The 17,479-nt window shown below is 25.8% G+C and overlaps 1 protein-coding gene across 3 annotated transcripts; it reads left to right on the top strand.

The window, feature by feature from the left end:
• Positions 1-946: 946 nt before the first annotated feature.
• LOC129612861 (uncharacterized) lies at positions 947-10,055 on the top strand. 3 transcript variants are annotated; one of them, XM_055526653.1, is made up of 4 exons: positions 947-1,086; positions 7,964-9,245; positions 9,306-9,428; positions 9,492-10,055. In XM_055526653.1, exons 1-4 carry the CDS (start codon positions 1,027-1,029, stop codon positions 9,926-9,928), a joined length of 1,902 nt encoding a protein of 633 aa, XP_055382628.1. In that variant the 5' UTR covers positions 947-1,026; the 3' UTR covers positions 9,929-10,055. The 3 variants fall into 3 exon arrangements, with proteins under 3 accessions (XP_055382628.1, XP_055382627.1, XP_055382626.1); XM_055526652.1 differs by having other exon boundaries at positions 9,306-9,434; XM_055526651.1 differs by having other exon boundaries at positions 9,306-10,055.
• Positions 10,056-17,479: the final 7,424 nt, after the last annotated feature.

The following is a 17,479-nucleotide window of genomic DNA, read 5'->3' as shown; positions in this document are numbered from 1 at the left end:
ATAAGAATTTTTTCATTAATGTTAATAGAAATCATTATTTGTTAGAAATCTGGATAAATTCAAAGTTAAATTAAATTACTCGGACATCAGAGACACTGTCTTCTTATACTATTCATCGAAATATTTAGAACAGTTTTTGAAATCATAATATTTGTAGAAACGTTTGAGGTTTGAAAATCTTATTAAAGATTTTTCACAATAAATGTTATGGTTTCGCTTGATAAATTTTTTTTACTTTTTTTTTTTATTATTTTTTAAACTGTGACTCATTGCTATATACCACCAAACTCTTTGTTTTTTATTAATGTCTTACCTTAAAATTCCTCTTTTAGGAAATTTATTTATCCACTTTGAGGAAATTTTTCAAAAATTTTCAAAAAAAACAGAAGCTTAAATCTTCATTGAAAGTTTAAGTGTGAATTTTCTTGTTTCTTAATTCATTGGTATTGCAGAGCAAATTTTCAAAAATAGAGTTTTTAGATTGTTGTATTTAATTTTGTAGAATTTTTTCAAAACTTTAAGAAAAAAAAATTTTAAACTAATTTTAGCTTTTAATTAATTAATAAAACTTACGTAATTCAGTTTAATTTTTTTAATGATTCACCCAAAACTTTAATAAGTAAAAATTGAATTTTAAGAAGTCAAAGAAATTTTTTTTTTGTTTAAAAAGCGTAATTTTATGCATAATGAATCGTGTGAATTTTTGCGGTTCATTTCTTTCTCTCTCTCTGTCTCTCTCTTACATTGAAAATTTGAGTTACCAATTATTATTTTAATATATACTTTCTTTTATATGATTAAGTGTGACACTTTCAAATTTAACAAAAATAATAAAATTTTTTCGACTTTTTAATTAAAAAAAATTTTTTAATATTTTTGTCTTTTTTTTTTATTTCAGACTACTAAAGACGAATTAAAAGGCAAAAAATATACGCTCGTAATAATAAAAGTTAACAACTTTAACAAGTGTTGTTAAAAAAAATTTTTCAATTTAGGAATTAAAATAATTTTTTAATATAAAAAAAAATGGGACATTATACGCGACTGTTGCTCGCGCATTTCATATTTGTTATTATAGTTTTTAAGGTAAGTTTTTATGTTTATTTTTTTTTTTAATTTTTATAAATTTACAGCATATGAGGTATATAGACAACCTCATAATAGTTATAATAATATGTGTTATATAGCCATGATGACTATTGTTATATTATAACAAGTTGTACCGTGTAAGGTGTTAAGCATTACTCATTTGAATTTCTCTCTAATTTGAATTTTTAAATAAAATTTAATGATTTTCCAATAAATTTTAATGAAACTGTTGTTTTATATTAAATTTTAAATTTTAGCGTTTTATACTCTATTTTACCTTTCATTTCGAAACCAAGTGTATTATTATTCATGCAATTTTTGACTGAATATAAATAAACCTCTGTGGAATTCGAAAATGACATGAATTCGAGAACATTTAAAAAAAAAAAATGCACAATAGGCTTAGCGCAATAAGTTTGAATTAAACTTTTACAATTAAAAAAAAAATTTAACTTTTTAAGTTTTTGTTCATACTCGTAACTTCGGAACTAGCTTAAGTAGATCAATGAAATTTTAACAGGATATAAACTGAATAGAAACGAATTTAAAACTGTAATAAAACTGAAAACTTAAAGAATTTGACTTAAGCCTTTTTTGCTGACAGGCACAAAATTGTATTTTAATGTACTCCATTGTTTTCTACTCTTAAACTATAAAGTATAATGCAAATATTTACAAATTTTGAAGTTTCATATATGTATGTATGTGTGTATTTAAAGACTTGTTACACACCATATTTCTGCATTTCATGTGTTGTAATAATTCTAAAGAAAATATTTTAAGAATTTTATAATTTTAATTAATGCGAAAACAAGTTTGAAAAAAAAAAATATTATTCTACTTTTCAGTTTTGATTTTTTATAACAATACCGATGTCTTATATAAATCACGTATTAGAATATTGTACTTGTATTTATACACATATGTGCTTTATATTTAAATTACTAGTGCTCCAGTTTAAATTTGCCCTAAAATTTAAATTTTTTAGTTTACAATTCTTATAAAATTCATAATGCTTATGAGTTTCTTTTTCAGTGTAAAATTATCGTATAGAAAGATTTTCAGAAAATTTTAAAAGGTTTTTATAATTTTAGTTTATTAATACGTTATATAATAATAAGAAAAATTTCCGGGAAAGCATGTTTGATGTAACTTAGGTCTATAATATCCTTAATAAAAGAAAAAAACTTTAAATTGCATATATAACAAATAGTTTCGTATATACTAGCTATATTGTGTTGTAATATAATTTATTGAATATTAAATAAAATTTTAAGCATTATTTTTCAATGCTGGAGAGGGTGAATCGTGCCGTTTATGATAAATTATCATTAATAACTTCCTTAATCTTATCAACATTTTCTATAATTAGTTATAATATTTATTAAAAATCGTTTACCTTTTAAAAAATAATCGTGTAAATTATTATCTGGACAAATAAAATCATCGAAAAGGGTAATCCAAAGAACAGTACTAAAAATTGTAGAAAATTAGTGAGAATGAAAAAATTACCCGATCGAATAGAGTAAAATAGAGTAGAGCTAGAAATAGAGTAAATTTTTGACTAGACCGTAGACCGTAGATTTCTAAGAAAAGTGGGGGAGGAGTATCTCCGGGCCACCGCAGCCATTCGCGACTTTTTGAAGCCTCCCCACGCCCCCACCTACAATATCCCCGTTCCAACTATGAAACCGGAGACATCCCTAAGGGAGTTGCATAGCAGTTCCCGAACGCTTAGGAAACCCTGTCCAAGACAATTACGTCGCCGGACAATGTACACGGCAGTTTCATCACTGCCCCCGAAAAATCTGCACAGGGTGGAGCCCGATTTCCCCAACCTATGCTGATAGCACCTTACTGGGCTATGGTCCATGAAAAAGTTGGCAATAGCGCGAGTCCGACTTCTACTCATCCCCAACAGCTTCGCGGTGAACTTCCCCGAGCATTTTGGAAGAAACACCTTCGACTGATGGCACCCTTCTTCTTCTGTGTTCTGCCTTCTTTTTTCTGTGCTCAGAAAGACAGTGGCTGCATAGACTAATTTTTGACTAAGTAACGTAGTAGAATAGATCATTTGTAGAAATGATGATGGTCAACGAAAAATACTTCTTAGGGAAGTACGAATAATCACCAATTTTTTCTCAAAAGTGTACTTTAATTTTATATTTACATCAAATAATAATAACAATATTAAATTTAACAAAAAATAATTAATTGATAACAATATTGACTTTATCTTGTTATAAGCATTATTCCGTCACTTTTATCAAATTGTTTAATTGCATTTCATGACTTTCAAAAAATAATATGATAAGGAAAGTGCTTTAAAATATTAATGACTTCGAGTGTTACCGTTTAGTTATAATATATTATATGGTGCCAGATAAATAATACTCACTATTCTAGAGTTGGAAAAGTGCTGAAAATTATATTTTTTTCATTATTAATTTATTATGTTTTTTCTCCTACAGTTTACTAATAGATTTGTCATTCTATGGAGCTTTGTTATTTTAATACTCGTAGGTACAGATGTACAAGAATTATATTTGGATTTTGCAATATTATACTCATATACCATTACCCTCTATTAATCATAAGCTTTCTTTGAGCTGTTTATCGAAAATAACATAATATATGTTACACTTTTGATACTATACAGGCTTTTTTTAAAATTTCGCAAAATTTAAAATTTAGTTTGCTCATAATATTTTTTATATTATGAGCAATACGATTAGGAGATTCTTCAATAAAAATACCTTAAAATTTAACGAAAATTAAAAAAAAATGACAAGCTTTCTAACTTTTTACACACCATAATAAAAAAATAAAAATTAAATATCATATTTCATTTATAATTTTTCATAAAGATTATGTACTAATAAATTAGTTTGTATATACTTGTATCATGCAAGTTTCAAACAGAGACGTATTCAAATGTTTGACGCCCTAAGCTTGCGAAATTTTAGTAATGAATGAAAATATACGCAACATCAGAAGCAGCCCCAACAATTTAAATCAATAATATAATTAAATAGTAAATGAATTTTGAATAAAACCTGTTATTGATAACTCAGCAATGAAATAAAGGTATTTTTACCTATGAGTGATAAACGAATTGTTTAAAATTCGTCCAAAAATACACACTGTTACAGGTACGGCACTTTACTTTTATATAAAACATTTGTATTAGTATACAGATGTGCATATAATATGTACCTGTGTATAAAGTATGGTATTAAAGTTTGTTAAATGTGCAAAATTTTATGATCTGTGATGGTGGAATAAAAAGAAAGCACTAAATGACTGATTGCTGCAAAAGTTGTTGAATTAGAAAAAAAAACTAAAAATGAAAATTGTTGTATAGTTTTATTTTTAAAAGAGAAGCCGGTTAAATAAAAATTTAATATATATGTATGTATATAAATAGAGAAAATGTGATAGAAAAAAACTAGAAAACAACATTGAGCTTTTAACACCATAAAAAATGTTAGTTTATTTTTCGTTTTGTGTGTTAACTTGTCTTTAATAAGAGTAAAGAAAGAAAAAAAAATAACCCATTTCACCAGATCTTCTTTAATTTTCTTTTATAGCATACACATCATATACATTGCTAACCAAACTTGTACATTTAATTTGATTAAATGCTTATAAATGAATAACATATGGAATGTGTGTTACATTATGCTAGTATTGCTATCTGTTTTAGAGTGATTTATTATATTTGTTATACTAATACTTTTGCGTATATACTACATACTCGTAACGTTTCAGCTTATCAATATTGAAATAATTATTAAATTATATGAAGCAAGGATTGAATCCCGTAGGTAAACGAGAAACTTTTGTAATAATAATCCCGTACTTCTTATGCTACTATATTGTTTGTAGTATCCCGTACTTTTTATGCTACTAACTGTCAAATTACTCTCTTTATGACGTAAGTTGTATATTGAGTAGCAGCTGTTGGTTGAGTATTAGCTATTGGTGTTGTATTTAAGGGTATATATTATAACATTTTTAATGTCTAACAGTTTAGACATATAACAGTTTAAATATTCCAAGCACATCAGCCTGTACATATAGGAGTATTTAAGTAGAAAAGCGAAATTCAGAAAATATAAATTAATTTTCATTAAAAGGGATGCAATTAATGTCGATTAATTTTGGAAATTAATTGCGAGTATAACAATTTTAAGTTAATCAATTAAAACTTAGTCTCTTCTAACTTTTATAATATTATAGTGTTGGATATTTATATATAATACATATTTATATATAATGTAGATGAAGTAAAATACAGAGCCATCTGTCGAGATATATCGAGCAATTCGTCATCATAGACGCATAGCGTATTTTTTTTTTGAATTTGGTACTGTGACAAGTTCCACTTTGATTTTACAATATTGGGCACATATACGTATACCAAACAAAAGTAGCATAACTTAAAATACAAAGTAAAAATTTCGATGAGAACTAAGAGATTTGAATGAGAAAACCAAAAACACAGAAGAAAAAAGTATAAAAGTAAAAGCTTAAATTTTATTTAATTTGTACTTTAAGTACGGTTGCACCTATATTTATAGTTGTTAAATTTTTTGTTATAAACAACATTGATTTCACACATTTTACATTAAAGGTTTGTCTCATACCCACCCAATTGTATATTAATTATTTTTTTAATATTATATTGTAAAATTTCGTTTTTTCTGTTGAATATTTTAAAATATTTTTATTTTTTATATCGTAAATATCTTTTAACACCCATTACCGTAATGTAAGTAATTGTTTTGGTCAATATTTTCGAAAGCATTATTATTTTCTTTTTTCATTTAATTTTTGTTAAAATATTTAATTTTAGTTTGAATTTTTCTTAAGAGAGAAGATTATGTATGTTCTGCAATATTGTTGCACCATATAATATATTTTATTGAAATTTTATATTTTAACTTGTATACAGCAATACATGTTGCATTGGTTATAAACGTTGCATTTTTATATATAGATTTTTATTGAAAATAAAAAAACAAGAAAAAGAGAAAAAAAAATCCAGTTATGCTCTGATTTGTACTAGTTTCTACTTTCTATATCAGTCCATAATAAGTAATTATTTATGTAGAGTATACAGAAATGCATATGTAGCGCAAATATCAGAGATACATACATTCATTATTTAGATAACATACATGAATAATAAAATATATGATGCAAAATTTATGTATACATTAAAAATAATGTTATTGTTATAAAATACAAAAACAGTTGTGAATGATTGAGTGCAATACCTTTGAAAAGAAGTTGCACATATGCAGATTTGACTGTATCATGAATTCCATTTTTTATATAAAGCGCTACACAATTGCATATTTTCGAAATATTGAGCCTTTCCCTAACTAAAATTGAACTTATTTACATACGGCTGCAACTGAAATTACTTGTTGTAATTGTAGAAATTTCCTAATATGCACATTGTATTACAATTGAAACTTTAAATGTTTGCGTGTGTAAAAATTTGTTTTCAATTGGTATGCCCAATGGAATGTCAAATCAAACATTAAATGATAAAAACATTTTCAATTTCATACAACCCTTTTGAAGAGAAAATCTTTTGTTTTCTATTTCATCTGCATTAATCTGATAAAAAAAAGATAGAACAGCTTTCTTTTCTAATTTAAATTGTTGGCGAAATTAAGATGTGATAAGTACCGTATGTAAATGATTTGTCGATCTAGTTCCAAATTTTTGCGTATAACAGTTATCCTCTTATACGTTCTCGTCTGTATCATGTATATCTGGGTACATACATATATCATACGAGTACATTTTCATAAACATATTATAAAGAAAAATTATATAGTTCCGTATAATATTATGTTGCATGCACTCTCTTATACTAAAATAGTTAATATGAACAATGCTATTGTTATACATAATTATACATACAAATATACGGCTAAATATGAATATTATGAAATTTTTAAAAATCAGATTTTTATTAATTAAGTTCTAACAGATAGAAAGAGAGAGAGAGAGAGGGAGAGAAAAAAGAAAGAAGATCATAAATTTAAAAGGTATAACAGACGAAAATAATTATAATAACAGGTTTCTTTTTTAATGTTTTTATTCATAAGTAAATGCTTGTAAATTCTAGACTTTTACAAGACATGTAGATCCTCTTATTGCATTTTATAATTTTATACTATAGTACGCTTGAATTAATAAACGAGTTCTAATTATTTAGTTAGTAATTGATTAATTGTTTTCATGTTATGTGCACAATAGTATTAACGTACTGTAATATTAATTTTAATAAGAAATAAAGCAAAATATAACAAAGAATTGTTGGTAAATGCAACCGGACACTAAATCATTTGTATTTCGTTTTTGGTATCATTCTTTATTTTGGTATTATTCTTTTTATTCTCATTAAATCAACTGACTATTAAATGATGTTATTTAATAGTGACCAACGGTGCCATCTAATATCACCAACTGTAATTACTAGATTAAAGAATATCAACTGCGCTATCCATTATTTTAAAAATTTATTGCATCAATTTTCTTCCCCGTATACTCTAATAACTTAATTATGAATATTAAAAATTAAATAATAATAAATCATTATAAAATTTTTTTTGTGGTATAGCGAATTTACCGTAAATTTTAATTCACAAGTAATCTTTCTAATACGTAGACTTTTTTTTCCGAATCTACTCTGTGGTACAAAAAACAATTGGTGCAAACGAAACTGCGAAATGTTTATACCTTAAGATTAACGTTTGATAAAAAAATTTTCTTTACTTTTTAAAATTCAACAATATTGTCAATAATAATTTTGCCTACAACTTTTCATTTTTATTTTTTTCTTTATATATAGAATGCCCACTGTGATGCTCCGCTTGTTGATTCAGCTTCATTACCTCTTGAACACAGATCAGTTTATGGCCCGCCAGCGCCATCACCAATATATGGAGCACAATCATTATTAGGAGCTGGAGGTGGTGGAGGAGGAGTTGGTGTTGGTGGTGCAGGTGGTGCTGTTGCTTTACCTAGTAGTGGACATCCTAGTAATGAAGTTGGTGATGATCCATGGCCATTGGCAGCATCAAATGATAGTCCACAAATAAAAAATTTACAAGTACAATGTGAAAAGACACATATGAGAGTTAATATTGAATTTGATCGTCCATTTTATGGTATGATATTCTCAAAAGGTTTTTATAGTGATACACATTGTGTACATTTAAAACCTGGTACCGGACATTTAAGTGCTACGTTTGAAATTTTCTTAAATAGTTGTGGTATGACAAGTTCAGCAAATCATAATGCTGTTGCCTATGGTGCACCCACTCCATCTGGTAGTTATGTGGAAAATACAATAATAATACAATATGATCCATATGTTCAAGAAGTATGGGATCAAGCTAGAAAATTACGTTGTACTTGGTATGATTTTTATGAAAAAGCTGTTACATTCCGTCCATTCCAAGTTGATATGTTACATGCAGTAACAGCTAATTTCTTAGGTGATAACTTACAATGTTGGATGCAAATTCAAGTTGGTAAAGGACCATGGGCATCAGAAGTGTCTGGAATTGTTAAAATCGGTCAAACAATGACAATGGTATTGGCAATTAAAGATGATGAAAATAAATTTGACATGTTAGTAAGAAATTGTGTTGCACATGATGGTAAACGTACACCAATACAATTAGTTGACCAACATGGATGTGTTGTCAGGCCAAAAATAATGAGTAAATTCCAAAAAATTAAAAACTTTGGACCATCAGCATCGGTTGTTTCATTTGCATATTTCCAAGCATTTAAATTCCCCGATTCAATGAATGTACATTTCCAATGTGTTATACAAGTATGTAGATATAATTGTCCTGAACCAAAATGCGGTCATGGTGGTCCAGCTATTTCTGCTGAATATGGTCCACCACATGGCGGTAATGGAATTTCATCAGAATATGGACCACCACAATTACCTGGTTTAGAATATGAACGTAGTGATTATAATTTGCCACCAGCAGCTTATCCAGATCCAAGGCATCCAGCAGATACATCTGGTGCATATTCAGAAAATCAACCAGATGTTGTACCATCACCCCAAGCTCAAACTGCCCAAACATCTTCTGAAAGTAATAATAGTGCAAGTAAGTCTAAAAATTGAATTGATTAATTTTTGAAATATTGATTAATTTTTATATTTTTAGATTCAAATAATGGTAATCCAAGTGCACAACCACCACAAAATGGACAACAACAACAACAGCAACAACAGCAAGGTGGACCAAATGATATACATTTACCACCACCACCACCGCCAGGACATTCTGGTTATAGTACTGTTAATCGTAAAGATGATTTAGATAAATTAAATAGTAATTCAATTTTATTAGGTGGTGGACGTCCAAGATCTGTTGAAGGTTTAGATGATTTACGTGGTTTAAGAAGAAAACGTCAAATTTATAATGATATTGATGACAATGAAATATTTGAATTTGTTATTAAACCAAGAATATATAAACGTGATACTGGAACACAAGGTGAACAAGAAATGACAGATGTTAATACAAGTCGAACAATACAGGTTGTTGCACCCGGTGATGTTAATTTTGCATTAGGTAGTAGCAATAATAATAATGAAACTGTTGTTATACAATCAGCAAGTAGATCAGTTGATTCAGAAACAATTTGTATGTCAGTGCCCAGTTTTGTGGGTGGTCTTGTTATGCTTTTATTAGTTTTAGCTGTAGCATCTCTAGTCGCAGCATTCCTATTTGTTAGAGTGCGACATTTTGATCGTAAAGGTATACAAATGGCATATGTTAACTGATTTATAATAGAGACACGAGAATAAAAAAGTAAACAAAAATTAGATACTGTATAGAAAAGAAAACAAAAATATATTTAAATTTCGAACAAAAAAAAAAATATAATTATAATATTAATAAATATATTTTCTAAAATAATGCCTTAAAAATTGTAAAATGTATATTTATATATTAATTGTGGATAATTTTAAATAAAAAATTCTCTTTATTAATTATAGTAAAAAAAAAAATTAAAACGAAACAAAACCAAAATCCCCTTAAAATATTATTATTATTATTAATTTTTTTTATATACGAAAATTTTAATATTTCCTTAGACATATTTATATTTAAAATTTATTTTGAATATTTTTGAATATTAAAAAGAGAAAGAAAAAAGTCAATTGGCAGATAACATTTAAAAATATTATACATCTCTTGTAAAAATTATGTTGTATAGTTTTGACAAATAATTGAAAGATATTCGAAATGTTTGTTACAATCGAAAAATTGATTTTCAAATTTAAAGTCGAATAATTACAAATTCAAAAATATCCAAAATATTTTTTAAATTGAAAATTTTCTCAATTTAATTATATAAACTCACGTATTTATTTTTCATTTAAAATTCATTTTTATTTTTATTTATTTTTAAACTTTTAAGCACATCAAACATTTTCAAATTCTATTTATAAATATATTGTAAACACCTAATTACAGATGTAAAGCCAATTTGTCATAATTGACAATTAAAATTCGTAACAGTTCAAGTACCGTAACAGTTCGTAATAGGTCAAGTTGGCATTATATTTGCATTTAGGTTAGCACCCATATTTTTTGTATCAATTAAAATTATGGTAGAAATAAAAAATTTTATTTATTAAAGAATGATTCTGTTCTGCGTCATATTTTTTTGAAAAATATTGTTGATTTCTACATTGTAATATTTTAACGAGGCACTAGAGTTGCTGCCATATTGTGATACTACACGATTCAGCGATTAGTTATTATATGCTGAATTGTGTTGTAATACAGTATTAATGGAACTCTGATGTAAGTGTAATTACATACTTAAACTATTCTTATATAATATTATTTACGTATAACTACTATTTATTCATTAATTTTGTATTTAAAACATTTAATTAACTATTTTTTTTTTAATTTTTACTTATAACATTTTATATACTTTTTATTATTAAAAATTTATTATAATTTTTTTATGAAATATTTAATAGATATTTCATAGAATTATATATACATATATGTATGTATAAACAAATATGAATGTATAGCTGAAAAGAAATATGAATGTATAATAGTAATCTTTAATAAAAAATTCTAAAACATAAAAAAAAAAATAAATAAAAATATGTTGAAAAAATATTTTGGAGTCTTATAAAAACAAATAAAAAAAAAATTAATTGTATTGAATCCGCCATTTTATATTGATCAACTTATTAATAGTTTGAAATTTTTTTTATTCTGAGAATTCAGCGAGTGAAACACTATTCAAAAGCGAGTCAAACATGAAAGTAGTAAAAGAGTGCGTGATGTGAAATGTCAAACTTTGAAAGTGTTGAACAGGGTAAAATGGCGGCAGAATTATTTTTCTTTTAAATTATTTCTATTAAATGTCGCTAAATTTGTTAAAACTAATTTGTAATTTTCTTAATAATTATTTTTTTTTTACATAAATTCTTTTTTTCCAAAAATATTTTATTTTATAATTTAAATTTTGTAGTTTAAAATATTTAAAAAAGAAAAATAACAATTTTTTTTGAATCTCAACAATTTATTAATAAAATAATAATATAGAAGAAAAAAAATTGAATTTAATTATAAAATTAATTTATTGTACATAATTTAAAAATAAAACAAGAAAAGTAAAAAAAAAATATTAAAATTAGGGAAAAGATTAAAAAATACGAAAAATAAAAATATTGCTGACCTTTTTTTCCTTCTTTGATTGTTGAAATAAATATAAAAATGAAAAATAAAAAAAAAAAAGAACAAAATAATCTCCAAAATAAATCTGTATTTTATATTAAAAAATAAGTTAAAAAAAAAATTATTGTAAAAATTCAAATACAAAAGAGTGTTTTATTTAATTTTTAAATGCTTTCAATCCATTGTATATAGTTAAAGAAGAATTTCAGAGAAAAATCCCAGTACACCTTCTGGGTCACAAATCGCAGTAAGTAGAGAAATACGCTCACTTTGCTCACACGGCGGTGGAGTTTCGGTCCTCCGCGCAGTGCTACAGGGCCACGGGCCGAAGTGCTAAGAGTGAATAATAAAGAGTGTTTCAAAATTTTTCATATTGCTGTTACATTTTTTGAAGAAATAAAATACACTTTCGATTGCTTAAAATAATGCAGCAATAATACCCAGCCCCGTCGAAATATTTAAATACTTAACTTCACTATTATTTGTTTATAAGGCCGCTGCGGCTAGAAGCAACAAAAAAACTGCTTAACATTTAATAGATTTTTTATTTTACCACCTTCTTTCATAGAATTGTTTTGCATACCAACAGCAATGAATTATGGTATATTGTAAAATCTACAATTAAATTTTCCTTCTTGCAAAAGCGGCTTTCAGCAGTAAAAGTTGTTAATTTCTACAATATTATTATAACCAATATTTTCCTGATAATGGCTATTATGTTTGCAAAAAAGCCGTATAAGCTGCTGCGGCCTAATATATAAATACTTTCTAATGTTTTTACTACAAATCACTAGGTAGCGCATTAATAGAAAAGTGTGTATTTTTATTTTTTCTTTGAAGCTTAAATCTTGTTTAGCGACATCTTTCTTTTACTAATTTATGCAATATCTTTGTTAGAAAAAGGAAATACCAAAAAAAAAAATACTGGTAAATTTTGTATTTTTAAATTTATAATGAAATCTTCTATTGGATCTGATTAAATTTAATTATTTGACTTGTTTTGAGGGTACTTGAAATTTATAATATTAATCTTTTGGTATGAAATATCCGATATCATTTGCTGCGAATAAATATTCATACTAAACGCGTTCCTTGATAATTTAGTATTGGCTTTCGTTGCCTTAATATTATTTCAGAAATTGAGTGTACGTTAACGAGTTTATGAAATTTGTAAGAATTAATTTTCCATTGCACATATATATATTATGTAGCTTTCAAACAGTCCACCAGATTTGAAACTATACTACAAGCTACAGTTTATTTTTTAGGTTCATTTAAATCGTTCCCTTTATATTTTCTAACGATTTTGTATTTCCCATATATTACATAATTGAATAATTTTATATACATAAGTAAATATGTAATTCTAAATAAGATAGAAGAACAAAATTTAATTACAAATCAATTCTTTAAATTTTATATTATGAAGGTTTTTTTTTCTAATATTCTTTTATATTCCATTTTTGTGATTTAATTATTATTTTTCATTTAATTTTAATTCTCTTTTTTGTGTACTCTTCAATTTTTTTAATGAAGAGTACAATAAAATAATAAATTTTTGCTTTAAGCATTTTTAGATTTCTGAGTACCACAGCATCATTGTCTTATTCTTAAAAATGTTTTAAAAGAGAAAAATCTAATTCAAAATGAAAGAAATGGATGCTGAAAGAATGTTCGTTGTAAATTATATATCATTCCTGGTTCGAGCCATTAATATGTACGTTTGTATGTATACATATAAATGCTTGTTAGAAGTACAATGTTAATATTTTATAGAAGAATAAATAAATATTTGTGGTAGGCACATACACATATATGAAATTTTTTCTCTGTGAGATCTTAATTTAATGAGATGAGTTTTATTGAAATTATTGTTTATTAACTGCAGTTGATTAATGGTACGTCTTTGATTACACTTGTTTAATGGTACGCATATTTTTATGATTATGACATATTCTAAAGAATTTTGCTTAAAAGTAAAGGTAGCAAAAGAAATTTTTACATATTTTTAACATAAAAATTTTTTAAGCAATTGAAGTATTTTTTCTACAATTCTAATGATATGAAAGTACTATATGAGAAACGGAGCTGGTGAGTTTAAAATAAAGTTGCGTTTAGACAAGCCCAAATGGCATTTTTTCCAATTCAATTTTTAATTATATTTGAATTTAAAATTATACTATCTAAAGATTTGGTCATTGATCATTGCAATTACAATACGTTATTCACCATCGATTTAAATTATAATATTTGGACACGTTCCCACAAATGTCATTTTTTAACATAGAAATTTTATTTTCCAAAATAAATAAAAAATAAAATAAAAAATTATTTTTTTATATAATCTATTTATTTTTTATTTGTGTGTGAAGAGGAAGCATATAACGAGATAAATTGTAACATTCTTCATGTACATATATTTTACCTATTTACATACATGTATACATGATTGTACCATACACAAGAAAAACATATTACGTGTATTATTATGTGTATACATTTATCCCTGACATTTTCGTTTATTTGAAAAGAAAAACAACAAGAAAAAACGAGAAAAAATCTGAGAAAAATTCTTAATAGTATTTCATATTTACTATCATGGCACATAATAGTAGAATTTTTTTTTTACATGAATACCAACGTATACGTTGATTTATAACTATACGTTGTATTCCTATACAATATACAGGGTTAAAATTATGCAATGTTCCAAAAAGCAAAAGAAAAAACATGGCACAGATTGTTTCAGCAAAATTTGCATAATTTTCTGAATAGTAGAGAAAATTAAGTAGTAGAAACCAATTATTTATATTTGTACGAACGTATGCTCTAAAAGTATTATAAACTTGCCAAACTATTTGTGTTGCAGAAATTTGAAGATCTAGTGGCGAGCATTCGTCATTGTGTTTCAATTTAAAAATTTATAAAGGAAGGCATACTAAATTTTTGGAAATTGGTTAAAGTAATTTTAGCAAATTGCGAGAATTTTATTTCTTGGATTTGATCGAGGCAATGACATCGATTTAGCTCGAAAACCTCTAATGGGAAAAAGAAATGACAATGCTCATTTAAATTTCGCAAGTTAAATTTTGACAATATAGAGTAATTTTTCTAAACAAAATTTTGTAGGGGTCGTAAAAATTTTTACAGTTGTAAATAAATTCTTTCTATTACCGCAATTCAAGTTTGAGTCTGAATATTTGAGAAGCAACAAGAACGAATTTAAATTTACCTCATATATGGAATCAAATCCATTGGATTCCATTATCTTGTTCTTACTTTAGGAATAACAATAAATCTGAGACACCTTATATATGCAGTATAGATGAGTTACCTATCTTGTATAGAACCTTCAAATGCGTCATTTTTACTATACAAGTTCCTTTTTATACAAATCCATATTATACACATGTAATTATATATTTACAATTATATTTAAATACATACTTACTACGTATTTACGTATGAAATTTTTTTGATACATATATTTTCTTTAAATATTCTTGTTTTTGAATATTGTGGCTTGTTTGGTTTGTGTCACATAATGTTTTTTTTTTGGCAAAACTTTAAGCATACTCACTTTTTCTTTCTATTGTAGATTTACTTTTTCTCAAACATTTTTTTTTTTGAGTTATTTTTGTTATATTTTTATATATTATTAATTTTTATGTAACAAGATCATATATAAACCTTATAATAATTCACACAGTGTAACCATTTCAGCTAACAAGGAGTTGGTCATGACTTCTATGAGGACCATTTTGTTCATCAGTTGCAATGTAAAACTTGCACGTCATTAAATAGCTACCAAATAAGGAATTAATTATGGCTTGTACAATATTGGAACAAAAACTTAATTCGAAGAGAGAAAATTAATTTCGAATTAGAATAAATTGAAAATAGCTTTTCGGGGAAAATTTTAGGCTATCTTTCGTTTGATTTTCTGAATTTCTTTTAGTATTCCATTCCATATTTTACTGCCGTATGACTCAGTGTGTGTAGTGAGCACTTACAATAACACACACCATTAAAAAAAATACTAAACATTTCTCAATAAAATTTAAAGATCTCCACAGATATGACCACATTTTCCTTTTGGTAAGTAATAAAATTAATAATATTGGTAAAAAAATGAGATTTATTCTGGGAATTTATTAAATTTAAATTGACTCTCTTATTATTTTTATGAGCTAACTCCCATTATAGCTCTCATTGGGAACTGAAAAAATCACGAAATCTATCATATTATAAGTCTCTTTCAAAAGAATTTTGAACTTTCTTGTAGAACTACCAACACAAGTTAAATATAGTGAATATACTGTAGAAAAGGATGCTTTTTTCATAAAACTATGAAGTGAAGCTATTTAAGTAACTATTTACTACATAACTATAAATTATGATAGTAAAAGCGTAGGTATACAGATTCATGTACAAATGTTATCTTTCCAAAAAATTTTACTCTATACTTTTACACTCAGAACAATTTCCGAAGTAAAAACAACTATAAAACTAAAGCAGAAAAAAAAATTTTGTGTATATGAAAGAAAAGTATAAGTTGGTATGTAAGTAGGTTGTTGTGTGAAAAAACAGTTATAATATTTTATAAATAACGGTATATTGTTATAATTTTTTTTCAAATATTTTTATATGTAAACTTACAAAAAAAAATGTTTGTGTATAATGTGTTGTAAGTATAGAAAAACAGGAATAAAAAGTAATTTCATACAAAAAATAAAAAATAAAACAAAAAGAAAATTTAAAATGCAATCACTTTGTTTGTTTGCTTGGTTTTTTTTTTGGTATTTTCTTTTACACACATAAAAATATGACAAATAACATCAAGGTTTTTTTAAAAAAGAAATATGAAAAATATTTTTAGTTAAAAAAAATCTAGAAAAAAAAATATTTTTCCTATTTAAATTATGGAAAAAAAAAATTGAAAATTCTCTTAATTGTGAATCCTTTCCAGGAAAATCAGTAAAATATACAAAATTCGAAGATTAAGTTATTGGTTACAATAGACAGAAGGGCGAAAGTTCGGTCGTAAAACCTATTCATTATCGCCTAACAATTAACATAAACAAGCATTTTAAGTGAGAAGAAACGTTATAGTTTGCTTATTTCCCAGCTTATTAACGATTAGCTGCAAGTATTTTGTAGCTAGCTGCAAGCCCAAAATTGTTTTCACAATAACTTGAATGGCATTTCAACAGTAAGTATTCCGGCTTCTAACCATTAAGGTAAGCCTAGGTAATGTCGCAGATCATTACAAATTCTTCATTAAAAGAAATGTACAACTCAACTATTACAAATTATTTCAAAACCTTTCAAAGTTATTGACTCACTGTTATTGTTAATAAACATAACTGCAGCGATTGGAGTGAAAGAAATCCAAAAATTTTGTTTGCGAGTTCATATATTCAGGAAAAGTAAAAATTTTGTGTAAAGTACGACAGAATCATTGGTTTTTATTTCTTCGAAAATATTGGAAGAGAAACCGTTTAAAGGCTAACAGTGAGCGCTATTTAATCAATATTAACTAATATGTATAGTGATGCCAAATGTTAGTGAAAGTTTGCATGAATATTTTTTGAAAAGTACTTATTTATTTCGGACATCTGGTA

This window comes from Condylostylus longicornis, unplaced genomic scaffold (genome assembly GCF_029603195.1).
Source record: "Condylostylus longicornis isolate FDR11 unplaced genomic scaffold, ASM2960319v2 ptg000077l, whole genome shotgun sequence".
Classification (NCBI taxonomy): Eukaryota; Metazoa; Arthropoda; class Insecta; order Diptera; family Dolichopodidae; genus Condylostylus; species Condylostylus longicornis.
Note: the sequence above shows the minus strand (reverse complement) of the source record. Positions and strands in the feature narration are given on the sequence as shown.

Excerpts from the sequence above, each read along its gene's own strand:
- LOC129612861 (XM_055526651.1), top strand. The coding sequence starts at position 1,027 with ATGGGACATTATACGCGACTGTTGCTCGCGCATTTCATATTTGTTATT. Across the intron at positions 1,087-7,963 it reads TTGTTATTATAGTTTTTAAG|AATGCCCACTGTGATGCTCC; the intron begins GTAAGTTTTTAT and ends CTTTATATATAG. Across the intron at positions 9,246-9,305 it reads TGAAAGTAATAATAGTGCAA|ATTCAAATAATGGTAATCCA; the intron begins GTAAGTCTAAAA and ends TTATATTTTTAG.